This window comes from Vitis vinifera, chromosome 17, assembly GCF_030704535.1.
Source record: "Vitis vinifera cultivar Pinot Noir 40024 chromosome 17, ASM3070453v1".
Lineage (NCBI taxonomy): Eukaryota > Viridiplantae > Streptophyta > Magnoliopsida > Vitales > Vitaceae > Vitis > Vitis vinifera.
In genome coordinates, this window is record NC_081821.1 from 9932448 (window position 1) to 9949676 (window position 17229).

Genomic DNA, 17229 nt, shown 5'->3' on the forward strand with positions numbered 1-17229 from the left:
TCAACAATTAGCTAGTAAAGATACTAGGATTATTACAGTATTCATTTTTGCAACAGGAGCAAATGTTTCAAGATAATCTATCCCATAAGTTTGAGTGCATCCTTAGCCACTAATCTTGCCTTATACTATTTGAGTGATCCATCTGCTTTATGTTTCACAGTGAAGACCCATTTACATCCCACTAACTTCTTTTCCAGAGGTAATTCCAGTAAGTCTCATATTTTGTTTTTCTCAAATGTTGAGATAACTTCTTTCCACTTTTTAATTCTCAATGCTTCAGAGACAGTTTTTGGGATAGCAATAGTGTTGAGGTGGATAAGAAAACTTTTATAACCACTAGACAGCTTCTCATTGGACAAAGTAAGACAATGGATATGCAAGTTGTTGACTTCATCTTAATAACTGATAATGATCTAACTCTTACCATAATCTTTGTAAAATCTAAGCATATTCAGTGACCAAGCGATTATCTTGTTTGGTAGATGAGATCTTTGTCTTAATCTCATAGATTTGTGCAGCATCTCGGACTTTGGAATAGGTCTGCCTACAGGATTCCCAAATTTCTTTTACTGTTGTCAAAAACATGCTAGTATAGTTGACGTTTGGCATCATCGAATTCCATATCTAGGACATTACCATTGAGTCTTCTTCATCCCATGCAACAAACTTTGAATCATTTGGCTTTGGTCTCATCCTAAGAAAATGACTCAGTTTGCCCTTCCCTTTCAAGAGGGTTCGAACAAACCGAGAACACTTCAAATAATTTTTGTCGTTGAAACGTAAACCTGGTTAAATATTCTGTAGCTCTCCTAACTAGGGTGTTGATGACATCATTTGTTGATGTTGGATTAGGGATTTGTTGATTGGTAGATTCTGAAACCTCAAACATGTTTTTGGGCAGAAGTGGAAGGAATCAAATAAAAATTAAGGATTGCAGCTTAGGCCACAACAAGAAAATAGAGCAAAAGTTTTGCCAAAAAACCAGCAATGAAGGCTGGAATATCAGCCCTAGAGGCAATCAAAAACTAGAAGCCATGAGTCCTTACTAAACTAACAGAACATTAAGGAAAGGAATAAAAACCTAAAACAAAGACTTTATATCAACTCACAGAACTGATCGCAAGTCACTCACTCAGTGCATTATTAATCGCCAAGAAGATTCTATATATATATACACACACAGAGTTGTACAACTTATACAGCTGTATATTACAATTGTATATCTCCTGCCGACTATAATAATCTTCAACAGAAAGGATAGTAACTCTCATGTGTGATCTTAGTTCCCCACAATGAGGATGTTTTCTGAGGATTTGGACTAGAATTATTCACAATATGGGAATAGGTTGTGCAAGAACTCTTAAAATTTATACTTTCCAATCTATTTTCTTATAATTGTAGTGTAAGGATGATAAAGTGTTCTACACACCTGGTTGAAAAAGTAGGTTCCTCTGTGCACAGGCAAGAAGCCACAAAAGGGAACTCAAGAAAAGGCTGCAGTCAGAGAATTATGTATTGAGGTTGTTTATATTGTCGATATTCCTATGGACATGGAAGTAGAAAAATAAAAAGTTCAAGCATCATGTAGATATCTCCAGCAATAATCAATTATTTTCATGGTGTAACGAATATCCATCTTGCTTTCTGATACACAGCTTTCCAAGTTGTATGTTAACATATTGCTTGATATTTCTTGATATTTCTTCCATGGTGATTATTATCTTGATGAAATGAGAGGATGCAAGTCTTGTTCTAAACTAGGAATAAGTCTGTGTCACAGCTATTTAGCTGTCCTCAAGAGCAAGTTCCCTGCAGTAATTGAAGGTTGCCTCATTCAGAAGCCTAGACATCAGTCTAGACCTTTTAACTCTAACTTTCTGTATGGATGTCATTGTGGTCTGGTTCCATAGCATTCCACTTACAAAACCAAATATCCTTCAACACATGACAGTTAGCTTAGCAGGCAGGAATTGATAAACAAAAGTCCAAGTTTTGCATGATGATGTATGATGTAAAACTATGGAATGGAACTGTTTACAACAATCACTATTTAATATCTGGAAATTTGATAATTTTTATGCTATAATTTTTATTTTGTTTGTTTGACAAAATATAAATATTCTGACAGTTGCTGTTTGGTTTTTTTATTACATGTAAAAAGTTAACCTCGCAAATTATTACCTTTGAGCACGAGGGAAATTGGAGCAAGGCTCTGGAGTATTATGACTTACAAGTAAGGTCAGAACCAGTAGCAGGAATGGATGGCTCTTCCAGAAATTTGTCGCCTGAACATTCTCAACTAACAGTTCATCCATCATTTAGCAAATCAGAAGATGTGATTAGACAGAGGGAACCTTACAAAGGGCTGATTAGATCATTGCAGAAAATTGGTTGTACTCATGTGCTTGATCTGTACTGCCAAGGATTGACTTCTCAGAATGGCCAGTTTCAGCATGATTTAGAATTCACTGAACTGCAGGTTTGCCTCATAAATTACATTTGTCTTCCCAATGTAGGAAGATTGATAGAAAAGTCTTTCTTTTCCACTCTCTGGCTTTTCAAAGATAGTATTTCTACTATATGGTTCCTTTTGGTTGCACTAATTAAATAGGATTTGTTTCTTTTTCTTCTTCTTTTTTTTTCCCCTTCTTTTTTGTGCTTTTTCTGATCAACAATTTGCAGTATGAGGCTGCTTGGCGTGCTGGAAACTGGGATTTCTCCTTACTTTACATGGGAGCTAATTCTCCTTCTTCTAGTCAACACATTAGATGTGATCATTTCAATGAAAACTTGCACAGGTAATTTTATTTGGACTTATAACCATTAGGCTTTAGCCTGAGTTGGCTAGATATACACAATTGGCTCATTACCTAAAAGCTTAAACATTTTGGTCAAATTGATAGTTGATATGGTATTAGAGCCAGGATTAAGTTTGAGATCCATTGCTGTTTATCTAGCTTACATGCAAGCCAAAATATGGCTGCCAATGAGACAGGGTGTTGGGATTTTGGCCCCAGTTGGCTTGATATATATAGTGTTTGCCCATCATCCAACAGCCTAAGCCTTTGGATCAAGCTGCTGCAACTATAACTCCATCCTTTCACCCAATTTCTAATATGATATATACAGCAGTATTAATTCATTTCTACTATTTGGGTCAAATGGGTAGCTTAACACTATCTTATCCCTCCTTTATTTGAAGCTTGGTTTCCAGTGGATTCTATCTTGCTATATGATAGCATTGCTTCAAGTTACTTCATAATATTGTAAAGGAACTCAAAGAGAATCATGTTTTAAGTTTACTGCATGGTACCCATAGAGAAAAGCTCCTTTAACTTTTCAGTGGGAAACAAACATTGCATTTATAAAGAGGGAAAATACGGGGAAGGATGAACTTTCCTTTTGGTTCATATGATATAACAAGACTACAAAATCGAAAAGGGAGAACAAAAATAATTAAACCTGCTTAGAACCCAATAAAGGACTCTAAAACAGTGCAGGATGATACATAACTCAGGGAAGTATAAACTTCGCAACAAAGATCTCTAATGAAGGAGCTGTGCCGTTAACTAATTGGTCCGCCACTTAGGTGACCAATCCAGAAATCCAGGCAAAACCATAAAAATTTATAATTAGAATTTATGCTTGCTTGCTACACATGTTCAAATTTTAATTAACATATATCTCACATATCATATCTTGACAAAATAAAGAAACACAATTCATAAAAAGAGACAGAAGCACCTATCAAAAACAAATAAAATACCTATAAAAAAAAGGTTAAAAAGAAAGGGACAGAAGCATAATGTAGGTAATATGTTACACCTGATTATAAATTAACTTTTGGTATTGAGATTGAATTATCCAAATTACTTTCATGTACACTGTTTAATATTGATTTGGAAGGAATTAAACTTTGAAAGAATAAGACATTGATACTGTTTAGGATGTTATTATATTGGTAAATATCTAAATATGTGGATTAAAATTTGAGTATTTTACAATATCAGTTGCAGTATCTATTGGTATGCCTATGTATTTGATATCTCAATAAATAGATTGATGTCTTGATACACTGATTATATTTTGGTAAGTTGATCTAGTGGTTGTGTTTAAGCATCCAATTTTTGTTGGAATATTAGTTGTTTGAGGGCATTCCAAGAGGGGGATTTCAATGAATTTCATTCAAAACTGAAAGATTCAAAGCAGGTAATGGAATATGTAGCAGAAATGTTTTAATTGACTGAAAGCAGCACTTCTTGTATTTACTTGAGTTTTTTTTTCTTCTAGGAGCTTGTATTGTCTGTGTGTCATGCAAGCGGCCAGAGTACTGAATACATTTACTCAACCATAATTAAACTTCAGGTATTGAGTTTTTTTAAACTACTTATTAGTTTTTACTGACTAGGCAAAGGACCATTACACATACATAATTCTATCTAAAATGCATTGATTCTTACTGATGAGGCAACTAGCTTCCCAGACCAACAGTTCAATAACTGCTTTTTCTACCCTATTATTTAAAACTGGGATTTTTTTTTTTTTCAAACAAATTCCCTTATAATATGATTAGTATTGATTTAGCCTGTTCCAGGAGAATTAGACCATAATGGAATTTCAGTCTATACTGGTTAGAATTCCAACTCAGCACCCTTTGAGATTTTAAGAATGGTTTCTTTTTGGAGAGCACAATACGACAATAGTTGACTTTAATGTGACATGGGCATGAAAGAAGTTCAAGAATCAGTTTTCTTTTTGAAAGAGCTAAAATCTCTTGTACAGCTCACGCAGAAACACCTAAATAGCAGTTGCAAAACATCTGGAAAGTCTAGGCACTTAAATTGATATACTTTTTGGTAGTCACTAATTTTGGTGGTTAACAAAATAGTAGATTTTGGGGAGTAGTTAGAACTTAGTGTTTGGCATTGTTGCCAATTTATTGACAAGTTGTTCTTAAAGGTTCAAATTGATAATCATATGTAGAAACTTTTGAAAAATCTTGAACAGCCATTAAACATGAAAAACTACGTTCCAAATGCAGGAACCTGCTTCTCTCCTCTTTTTTTTTTCTTTTTTTTTCTTTTTTTTTTTTTTTGTGTGTTTGTATCTCTTGTTGCAATTTTCTGTCATATCATTAGTCCTTGTGCAGATCTTTTATCACCTTGGCATGGCATGGGGTTTACGTTGGGCACCTCCATCTGAAAAGATAGAAACTTCTCCAGGGATGCAAAAAGTATTTTCTGAACCCATCATTCCTACAATGGACCAGGTATTAAATTTTACTAACTTTTCTCCCAAGATTTCAGTATTTGTTGGCTAAGAAACATCTCTTTTTCTTGCAATCACATGCTTGTGTTTGATCCATTTGTTAGATAATGCCTACTTTTGTCAATTTGTTGTGCTTATTGATAATTTTCAGTGATTATAAACGTTACTTTATCCATAAAATGTATTATGATTAGTATGTCAAAGTTTTATCTTTGTGAATGAACTCAGTTTGGAATTGATGTTATGGGATGTATTCAAGTCAACTCTTCAAAAAGCTTGTTGCAGAAAATAATTACATAGAACAAATTGCTAATGCAAGCATGAAACTTAAGTTGTTGGCAAATGATATTTTTGAAAAACATAGATAAAAATGTGCTAGTTTGTGTCTGAAATTTCAGTAATGATAGAAGAAAATGTTTGATAGTGGATTTTAAAATCTCAAACAACGTGCAATGTCAATCAACACACTTGTCCTAAACCCAGTTTTGCACCTCAGGATGAATGTTGTGCTTTAACAGTCAAAAGAGTTCTAAAGCATCATTTTGATATTCTAGATAATCTAATACAGGATAAAAGATGACTAAAAGTACATCACTACCAAATTAATGCTCTGGACGACCATACTTTTGCAAGCTGAGATGCTTATCTTAACTATTCTTGTGTGAAAAGTATAAAATGGGATGTCATTGCTATGAGCCTTTTTTCTCAATTACTGTAACCTTGTAGCATATAAAAGGCTCTTTTTGAAATATTTTGTGGACCAAAACTTTATGACGCTATTTATGTACTTGTTCAGAGTACTTTTTCTATTTATTTATCCATTATAATAATAATTTTTTAGATCACCCTGATAAGTTCTCACTGAAAAATAGTTTTAGCTTCTTCCTTGTTTCATGGTATTGCTATGCCCATATATTTCTTGTTGAAAGCAAAATGGCTGTAGAAATCATTCCTGGCACAGCTGTTTCTCTATTGGTTATCATATTCTATAAGAATATTAGGATCTTCTCAGAAGGGGAGGTTGCCACATACCAGTCAGATGTGCTATGTTTCTGCTTTACTTATTCATAAAAAGAAGACAGGCAATCAAGGAATCGAAAAAGATAATTGCTCAGGTTGCCTAACTAATGCTTTTATCTGTCAATCTAGTTGTCATGGCTGAATACAGATTGGAGCTCCATTTTGAAGCGAACACAGTTGCATATGAATTTGTTAGAACCATTCATAGCATTCAGGAGAGTTCTGCTCCAAATTTTGAGTAGTAAAGACTGTATGGTTCAACATCTTCTGCAGTCCTCTTCCACACTTCGTAAGGTATCATCTTAAAGATTATCATATTCAGTATCTAGAAATCAGGATTCATTTTGATTATCTGGCATGTTGTTTTACATTTACACAGGGTTCCAGGTTTTCTCAAGCTGCTGCAGCTCTGCATGAGTTTAAGTTCCTTTGTAACAGAATGGGAGAACAACATTCTGCCTCTTATTGGCTTGGAAGGGTATAAAATCTTCGTAATGTTCCTGTACTAATAGAAGAATAATTCCTTTGTCATGTACAGTTAATTTTGTATATTAAGATGCTGTAAAGTTGAAATGGATGTTCTTTTCAAATATAAGGACCACAGATTTTTGGCTAAACTCCTATGCAGGTGAAACTTAGTATGGATTATCCTTTCATTTTTTGACAAATTCTTGTGGGTTCAGTTCACATTAATCAGTTCTCATTTTGTGATGCGTTTGCTTGTATTCATTTGAGTACAACATTACTCTCAATTCTATGATGTTCCTTCAACAAAATTGATGCTAGCATTAATGCAGTTATTTTTCTGATGGCAGCTTGAAGAAGCTAAGCTTTTGCGTGCCCAAGGTCAGCATGAGATGGCCATCAACCTCGCAAAATATATATCACAAAATTCACAGTTGAATGAAGAGGCTTCAAATGTGTATCGCTTGGTTGGGAAGTGGCTTGCAGAAACTCGATCTAGCAAGTGAGCCGCACACCCAATTGATGACCCATGGATAGCCAATTCTTGTTTCCATCTTGATCCTTTTAAAAATTAATATTTTTTTCACGTTATGACCATGCAGCTCAAGAACTATTTTAGAAAAGTACTTGAAACGTGCAGTTTTACTTGCTAAGGATAACAAGAACACAGACAAGAAGACCATAGAAAGACAAAGCCAAACACACTTTCATCTTGCACATTATGCAGATGCTTTATTTAGGAGTCATGAGGAAAGACTTGCCTCTAATGAATGGCAAGCAGCAACAAGGCTAAGGAAACACAAGGTACTCTTTGTGTGTGTGTGTGTGTGTGTTTGTGAAAAACAAAATGTGTTTCATGCATTCGTGGATTTTACAGACAATAGAACTGGAAGCACTAATCAAACGACTGAGAAGTTCATCAAAGGCAAGTTGTAACCACTTGTTTATTTCCTTTTGGTTTTCCTTGCATTAGACACCATTTCAGGAATGGCATGCCTCCTAAGTTGATTTGTGTTTAAATATAATTTTCTCCCTTGCTACACTTAGGGGGAGAAGACTGACTATTCAGTAAAAATTCAAGAGTTGCAGAAGCAACTTGCAATGGATGCAGAGGAGGCTGAAAAATTGCAGGTACTGAGAATTTAATTTTGAGAATCTGTTATATTGTCTTCATAATTTGGAAGTAAGGGCTGTATTGGATTGCTCATTCACACACTTACTGCTGAGTAGGACTCATTTTGAATTAAAAAAGAAAATAAAGGAAGCTTGTCAACATGTTAGGAAAAGTGTGCCCCTCTGGGATTTTAGTCCTTTTTGCTGCTCGCTAGATTTGATATGAGTGTGCTTCTGTGCTTGCATATGCATGCCTGTGCGTACATTTGTGTAACTAGAGGACTCTTGCATGGCTCTAAGTTTTGTTGGTTGAGAGTTAACTATGATATATTCATCTAGTGACATCATACTAGTGTATTGACATGTTTATGGATTTGGGAATATTAGTTTCATTATTTGCAACAGTGCATGCATGGACTGACATGGATCAAATATTGCTTTTAACAATTAATATTTATTTTCTTTGCATGTTACTTTACCATCATTTTCTCCTCTCTATTTTTTCCTGATATTAAGGTTTAGGCCTATTGATGTTGTTGAGAATACATCTAATTTGATTATTTTATTGCCTTGCCTCAACTTCCAAGGACGACAGAGACAACTTCCTCAGCCTAACATTGGAGGGATATAAACGCTGTTTGGTCTTAGGTGACAAATATGATGTAAGAGTGGTGCGTATTTCTTACTCTAGTCCTCCTTCCAACAAAAATGAATATATGTTGCTCACTAACTGTGATGACCAGTGCTTGTGGAAAGCCATGAAAGTACATGAGAAATATTGATATTGAATTGTGATGTTAAAACAATTTGCACTATTTACTGTCTGTCCAATATTTTCCTGTGTGATTTAACTATATTTATCAATGAAGACAATGTCCTTGAGAAAGTGACCTATGTTATTTCAGGTATTTCGACTAGTTTCTCTGTGGTTCAGTCTCTCTTCTAGACAAAATGTCATAAATATGATGCTTAGTACAGTTCAAGAGGTACAAATTGAATGTTACTATTAGTTATTTATTAATGTCTGAAACCCAAAACCCATTTTCAAATATAGGTTATAGCCTCTAAGATGTGTGATATGTTTGAAATAATATATATTTATATATATTGTAAATTTCTGCAGGTTCAGTCTTACAAGTTTATCCCACTAGTTTACCAAATTGCTTCGAGAATGGGGAGCTCAAAAGATGGTCTGGGTCCTCATAGCTTTCAGGTAGAAACCTCTAGGTGTTTTTTTTTGTTTCTTGTAAGGATGTTGGAGTTCATTTTTAATACAAAATTGTTGGATTTTGCAGTTTGCTTTGGTTTCTCTTGTGAAAAAGATGTCCATTGATCATCCATACCATACAATCTTCCAGGTAAAATGCCATTTTACCATATTAAGTGTGTTTGTGCTAACACTGCATAGACTTTTCAGAATTACTTAATGTATAAGTGATTTCAAAGAATTAAAATCTTATGCCTTGTTAGTGATAACAGAAAGTGCAAGTTAATGTACTATCAATATATGGTTACCTGTTTTTTACAGTTCCACAGGTTTCACATGGGAAAGGATATACTTACTGCTAATATTTATAGTCTTGAAAGTATTCATCATACATGACATGTGATATGATTCACAATGTTCATCTAACACTTGCATCTACAATGCATGCACAATTTTACTGCTTTTGGAACTTTTAAGAGACTTGATTTTAACTTTTGTATCAGTGCTTCTATTCTAAAGGTATTTTCTTGCCCCTCTAGAAAACCTCCTCTATGGTCCTCTGAATCTAATGACATTATAGTTTGTTATTATTTTGTTTTCAATATAGAAGGGCATTAGAAGAATATGTGATAGGCAAATTTTAGTGACTTAGAATTTGGAGTCTGAAAAATGTAGTGGGAGATTGCACATGTAATCAACAATTGTAAAGTAAATTCATATAATTTAGCTGATGAATATCTATATTTATTTTAAGTTAATCTTAAAGAAGTTCATGACTTCATATGGATTGAGCTTTACATACAACTAATTATTTAATGTAATGAAATTTTGTAGTTTGAAAATATATCTAAATAAAACCATTTTAGTAACAATATGGATAAATCAATTTTTGAACTTGCCAGGAAATGAGCAATGATTGTTATTTACCTTCTATTGCAATTATTAGGTATTTTTGCTCATATTTTTTCTATTGGCTTGATTGAACCAAGCTTCCACAATTTCATAAACTTTTGGTAATTATATTGAAGCACATAACTGGTTGAAGATCACAAGGTGTTTCGAATAAGAATACTCCATTTATTATTGAAATATTTCTTGTTGGCACTATCAGTCAAAAAAAGGGATAACACCAATGAGAAAAACCTATGAAAGACTTTCAGTATATCAGTTGTAAGAACATTCTGTCTCCTCTTGTATTTCATATGGCTAAACAATAAACAGGTATGTCAAAGAATTTACTTCTTTATTTTCTTCTATTAAAACTAATTGCCACTAATAAAACTAATTAAAACTAATACTAGTAAAAAAGTTCCCTGTGTGACTAAATATAGATACCTAGATGCTCTTGTTTACTAGATATACATTGTGGGTTCATATCTTAATAGTTTAAGACTTTAGAAAAGTTAGTAGCTTAACATGGTATCAAAGCTATATGATTAATTAGAGGTCTCTGATTCTAATACTATTTTTCCTCATCATTTATCTATAATCCATAATTGCTGCTAATTTGGCTCTCCACTTATGGGTATGGAGCTGCACATGAGGAAATTCATCTGATATATATTGTGGGATGTGGGTTTATATCCTAACAGTTTAAGCTTTTTGGTTAATAGATAACATCTGTTGTTAATGAGTAGTGATTTCTCATGTGATTTAGAAAATAGAAGTAACACTTCTGTGTAAGATATGAAGTTGCTCTATCTACAAACATTTAATTGACTTATGAATACCCTGGGTAGCACAAAAAACTCTTTTTTTTTCATTCGAAGCTCATAAAAGATACTATAAGATTAAAACTGCCCAGATTGACTTCTGAGATCATAATTGCTCTTGTGAATAACTAAAGAAAATATATAGACAAGATGTTGGATAACCAATTTTCTATAAAGTTTAAGCTTGTAGGATTTGGGCCTACAATGTATATCATGCACTCCAACACAAGAGATATAAGAGAAGAAAAAAGAAACTAATTACAAATATTACTAATTACTTAACTGTTGTGCTTCTACTATTTTATGAAGTTTGATATCTCTTACAATGTAGTAACATATGATACAAATAGTGTAGAGATCGACACTTGATATGATTATCAGTGTTGTAGATGTACCTGTGCACCGTCCTTCCCTTTTTTTCACTTTTTTTTTTTTTTCAACTTTTATTGTTTATTCCACTAGCTTTTAGCTCTGGCAAATGGTGACCGTATCAAGGACAAACAGCGTAGTAGAAACTCTTTCGTGGTTGATATGGATAAAAAGCTTGCAGCAGAAAACCTCTTAAAAGAGTTATCTTCATGTCATGGATCTATTATCCAACAAGTAATTCTGATACTTTCCTGATATACATTTCTAATTTTCAAAAGCTTTTTTCTCCTCAAATCTTCTATATCCTCTTTAAACTAACATGTTTTTCAAGAGACAAATAATCTTGATTTTTTATTTCATAGATGAAACAAATGGTGGAGATCTACATCAAACTTGCTGAACTAGAGACAAAAAGAGAGGTTAGTGAAATGATTGTTAAAGGTTCTGCATTCCTCCCACCCACCATCTTGTTAAAGTTTAGTTCCAGTCACTATTATCCTTATTAATTGGCAAGTATCGGTTTCCTTCACAAGACCAAGCTGAAGTGTAGTTTTTTTGGGATCACCTAACTAGATTATGTGAACAGGACACCAATAAAAGGGTAATGCTACCAAGAGAAATTCGTAGTCTTCGACAACTTGAACTTGTAAGTGCCATACTATAATTGATAACTTGAGATTCTTCTGCAATTAGACTAGACCATTACTCTTGGATTGTTATTGTATTCTAGTAAAGATGGTGTGCAGGAGAGAATTATCTGGATATTTCTTACAATTAACTGAATTTATCATTTCTAGACTTCAAGCTTAAGTTGACAGTAAATCTGAATCTCCAATTGATATCTTGAAAAGTAGGATAAAAGCAAGGACAAGGCTGTGGAAGAGATTTTTGTCTTTGCTTTTCTTTATTTGTTTATTCTAGAAATTTTGCTAACCTCTTGGCTCTTTGTTTAGTACACATTCTAGTTGATTCCTAATCCTGATTAAGTACAAAATCTCAAGAGAGAGAAAAAGAAAGGTCATTGAGAGATGCATGTGCACACACATATGCATCCACATCTACATGTCCACCAACCATTTACTCACCCACCCACCTACACATACACAGAAATATATGTGATAATTGCTACAGGCATGAATAGATTGTAGCAGCCCCCTTGAAGTTTATCCATCACACCTGGAGAAACTTAAGTTGCCTGGTTGTGAGCTTTCTAAATTGGTTATTTGTCTATGCATTGCAAAAATTCAAGTTGAAAGATTACTATAACGCATAGTTGTTGACTCGTAAAACATATTTTGTTATATAATTGTGTTGTGTGTCATAAGTTTTTTATATAGTGAAAAATTAAATTAAAAAAAAATGCATACATATACATATATGTTGAAAGCATAAAATATAAAATAATATATAACCAATTTAATAAAATATTATAGGATTTAATAATTTTAAAATATATCATACTATTTGAAAACATTGAAAGCTAGAGTTTTGAAAAGTTCTATTGAGAAAGAAGAATGAGAAAATATTATTATTCATCATCATTGATGATGATGAATATTATATACAAATAAATTTGAGTTCTACTATAATCCAAACTTCATCTCCTACTCTAATTCAAACTATTCTTAAACTTCTACTCCAATTCAAACTCTATATTCTACTCTAATTCAAGTTAATAATAAATAGATAAATACTAATATTTAAATTAAGGATAAACAATATTCCTTGATTCTCGACACTCCCCCTCAGGTTGGTAAATAGACATTTATCATGTTCAACTTGTTTGTTAAATATTCAAAAACCGGTATATGAAGTCCCTTGGTTAGGATGTCAACCAGTTGCTAGGTAGTTGGAACAAATGGCATGCATATAATACTAGCTTCAAAATTTTCCTTTATGAAATGTCTATCAATCTCCACATCTTTAGTCCTATCATGTTGAACTAGATTATGTGCAATACTAATTGTAGTTTTATTATCGCAATAAAGCTTTAAAAGGTAGATTGCTGGTTGTCTCGGCTCTTGTAGGGCATGCTTAAGCCACAACACTTCACAAACCCCATGTGTCATCACTCTAAATTCTACCTCCGCACTACTCTTTGCTACCACTCTTTGTTTTTAACTCCTCCAGGTAACCAAATTTCCTTAGATAAACGTGCAATACCTTGAGGTTGATCTCCTATCAGTTATTGAGCCAACCTAGTCTGCATTTGTGTATACTTTAACTCCTGTTGCTCATTCTTCTTAAAATATAGTCCTTTTCCTGATGTATTCTTCAAGTATCTTAAAATTTTATAAATTGCTTCAAGATGCACTTCAAAAGATGAATGCATATGTTTTATTAAAATTGTAACTTTACCTTCTGGAGAGTATTTCATAAATAGGTGTGATCTGTTTGTCATTTACAAAAGCCTATTTTCTTCATAAAGCAAGTGAGCCTCTCAAACCAAATTGATTAAGGTCATATAATGACTTCTGTAGTTTACAAACCTTTGAGCCAACCCTTTTATCAAAGTTAGGAGGTGGATTCATGTACACTTTCTCTTTTAGGTCTCTATTGAGGAAGGCATTTTTCACATCCGATTGTTGTAATGGCTAATCCAAATTTCTAACAATTGATAAAAGAATTCTAATTGTATTTAATTTTGCAATGGGAGAAAAAGTTTTTGATTAATCAATCCCATATGTTCATGTAAATCCCTTAGCAACAAAGCATGCCTTATACTTTTATAAAGAACCATCAGAATTATATTTGATAGTGAACACCCACTTACAACTAATAGTAGTCTTCTCTTTAGGTATAGTTACCACCTCTCAAGTCTTATTCTTCTTAAGGGCCCTAATTTCCTCTAGAACAACCTTCTTCCACTCTGGAATTTTTAAAGCATCCTGTACATTTTTCAGAATTTCTACATTAGAAAGTTAAGATGTAAATGCGACCATGGAAGATGACAAATTCTTATAAGAAATGAAATTGGGCATAGGATGTTGAGTCCAAGACCTAACACATTTTCAAAATGCAATAAGGACATCAAGATCACTAAGAGACTCTTTATGTTTAATATTGGAATAAGAACATGGTTTAGATGGAGGGTTACCTTTCTCAAGTGATGAGATTAGATCTATTCTTGAGACAGATTCATGGCCTTACTGTAAAGTATGTTCCTCCATCCTTTGAATATGGTCTCTCCTTGAATAGACACGAAGCTCTTGATTGTCTTTACTTGTATTTTCACTAAATTTTGTATTTCCATGATCCTAATCATGTGTTGACATTAAGGCAGGTTGTCTAACATTTTCAATAGCTAGAGCATCTGTTCCCAAAGTTTGTCTACTACCAATTGAGTCATCAAGCATAGGTGGTTGTTTTTCTGTTTTTTTAGGATATTTTTCTAGGAATTTTCTTGGAGTTTCTAATTGTTATTGAACTAACAATGGCTGGTCTAACTCAAACACCACACTAAGAATGAAATCTATACTTTTATTCTCCCCCTAAGGATGATCATGACTAAAATAGGATTTAGTTTCAAAAAAGGTCACATCTATTGTTACAAACATTTTTTTGGTATGTGGATCAAAGCATTTATACCCTTTTTGCATTGAAGAATATCCAATGAATATGCATTTGGATGCTCTAGGATAAAATTTTCCATATTTATGATTATGGACATGAATGAATGCAATACAACAAAAAAATTTCAAAGGTACATTCGTTGAAATTCGTGAAGAAGGAAAACACATGTTGAAAAAATCAAGCGGAGTTTGATATTTTAAAACCCTAATAGGTATCCTATTGATCAAATAGGTGGTGGTTAAAATAGTTTCACCCCAAAGATTTTTAGGAACTTTTGTTGAAAAGATGAGTGATCTAACAACTTTTAAATAATGTCTATTCTTTCTTTCTACCCCACTCCATTTTGTTAAGGTGTATCAACACAAGAACTTTGATGTATTATGTCATTTTTCATAAAGTAGTTTCGCAACCATTAACTAGAGTATTTAGTTCCATTATTGTAGAAGAAAGATTGAAGAATAAAAGGTAGAAAATTCTTCTTAATTTTTGTCTATATAGAGACTCATTCATATATATACAAAAATCCTAGGACCCAAATTAGGGACTTTCCTAACTGAATTACAACAAAATCTCTTTGATCACAACATTGCCTAATTTTCTCTTCAGAATCACAATTTTCCTTATTTCATTCTTCCACACTCCCCCTCAAGTTAGTGAATAGATGTTTTTCATTCCTAGCTTAGATATGCTTGCTTGAAACTTTGTACTGCTTAAACCTTTTGTGAGTATATCTATAAGTTGGCAATTAGTAGATACATAAGGGGTACAGATCAATCCACTATCTAATTTCTCTTTGATAAAATGTCTTTCAATTTATGTGTTTCGTTCAATCATGTTGCATTGGATTATGTGCAATATTGATTGCAGATTTATTGTTGCAATAAAGTCTCATTGACCCATCCCATTGATCTTCAAATCTTTCAAAATAATCTTCAATCATAATAGTTCACAAACTCCTTAGGCCATTGCTCGGAATTCTACTTCTGTACTAGACCTTCTACCAAACTTTGTTCCTTCTCCATGTCACCATATTTCTACCAAGAAAGGTGCAATACCCCATAGTTGGATCTTCTATCACCCAAAGATCCAGCATAATCCGCATTTATGTATGTTAAATACTAGTCCTAAATTTTGTTTAAATAGGATGCCCTTTCCTGGAGACCCCTTAAGGTACTGTAGTACTCGGTTAGCAGCTTGCAGATGGACCTCTTTTGGATTGTGCATGAATTGACTAATCACACTCACAACATATGCTATATCTGGTCGTGTGAGAAAGATAAATGAGTCTTCCTAATAGACGTTGATACATCTCTCTATCTACCATAGTGTCTTCCTCAGTCTCTCTGAGCTTATGATTAGGATCTATTGGTGTGCATGTTGGTTTGCACGCCAACTTCCCTATTTCTCTAAGAAGGTCTATTACATATTTCTGCTGAAAAATAAAAATTCCTTGCTTAGAGTGTGCAACCTCAATTCTTAGGAAGTATTTCAACCTTCCTAACTCTTTGATTTCAAATTCCTTGGTCAAGCATTGCCTCAAAGTTTGTTTCACTAGTTCACCATTTCCCGTCATGATGATGTTGTCTACATATACCAAAAGAGTTGTAACTCCCCCTGAATCTAAATGTTTGATGAACAATGTATGATCTTCCTGACTTTACATCCTTTATTTTTTTATTACATTTGCAAATCTTCCAAAGCACGCCCTTGGTGATTGTTTTAGCCCGAATAGAGCTTTCTTTAGTTTACACACCTTTTTAGTGGCTAGGTCACTACTAAATCCAAGAGGAATTTCCATGAAAATTTCTTCTTCTAAGTATCCATACAAAAAAGCATTTTTGACGTCGAAATATTGTAGATCCCAGTTGTAGTTAGTTGCCAATGATAACAAAATTCTTACAATGTTCATCTTTGCAACCGAGGTAAAGGTCTCTAAATAATCCACACCATATGTTTGAGTGTATCTTTTGGCTACCAATCTCACCTTATACCTCTCTAATGATCCATTTACTTTATACTTAACAGTATAAACTCATTTGCATCCCACTAGTCTTTTTCCTATAGGCAAATCTACCAGCTCCCAAGTTTTATTTTTCTCCAGGGCCTCCATTTCTGCATTCATGGTTTGTTTCCAATTTTCATCAAATAAAGCCTCGGATAGAGTAGTAGGAATATGGATATTGTTCAAACTTATAAGAAAACTCTTATAGGACCAAAACAACTTTTTGAATGACACATCATGGGAAAGTGGATACAAGGGACATTTAGTGCATTCCCTCCTTCTCTTCCTGATGACAATAGGAAGTTCAAACTTGGTTTGTAAGGGAGGAAGAGAAATTGTTACCACGTTTCCAGAAGTTGGTTCAGATTCTTGGACTTGTATAAGTCTAGGGACTGCAGCCTTCTTCCTTCAGTGTACTTTGTTAATCATTCGATTCTCAACAAGCTCAATGGGTGACGACTCAAGTTCAGGGACAAGTTCAAAGACGGGTTCAGAGGCAG

General features: G+C 33.5%; 1 protein-coding gene across 8 annotated transcripts in view; it reads left to right on the forward strand.

The window, feature by feature from the left end:
* Nucleotides 1-17229, forward strand: part of LOC100250198 (serine/threonine-protein kinase ATM) — a 152617-nt gene that overhangs the window by 126788 nt on the left and 8600 nt on the right. For 5 of the 8 annotated variants that reach the window (XR_788009.3, XM_010664875.3, XM_010664876.3 and 2 more), the window contains 18 exons: nt 2162-2479; nt 2683-2798; nt 4143-4209; nt 4291-4365; nt 5150-5269; nt 6418-6582; nt 6668-6766; nt 7104-7255; nt 7356-7557; nt 7631-7678; nt 7801-7884; nt 8454-8537; nt 8772-8852; nt 8990-9079; nt 9162-9224; nt 11248-11388; nt 11517-11573; nt 11741-11800. Coding sequence is in view for 6 of the 8 variants with exons in the window: in XM_010664875.3 (XP_010663177.1) it covers nt 2162-2479; nt 2683-2798; nt 4143-4209; nt 4291-4365; nt 5150-5269; nt 6418-6582; nt 6668-6766; nt 7104-7255; nt 7356-7557; nt 7631-7678; nt 7801-7884; nt 8454-8537; nt 8772-8852; nt 8990-9079; nt 9162-9224; nt 11248-11388; nt 11517-11573; nt 11741-11800 (2022 nt within the window). In the remaining 2 variants the exon portion in view is untranslated. Of the gene's footprint in view, nt 1-2161; nt 2480-2682; nt 2799-4142; nt 4210-4290; nt 4366-5149; nt 5270-6417; nt 6583-6667; nt 6767-7103; nt 7256-7355; nt 7558-7630; nt 7679-7800; nt 7885-8453; nt 8538-8771; nt 8853-8989; nt 9080-9161; nt 9225-11247; nt 11389-11516; nt 11574-11727; nt 11801-17229 lie in introns of those variants that run through there. The other 3 variants (XR_788010.3, XM_010664879.3, XM_019226494.2) reach the window with 2 other exon arrangements.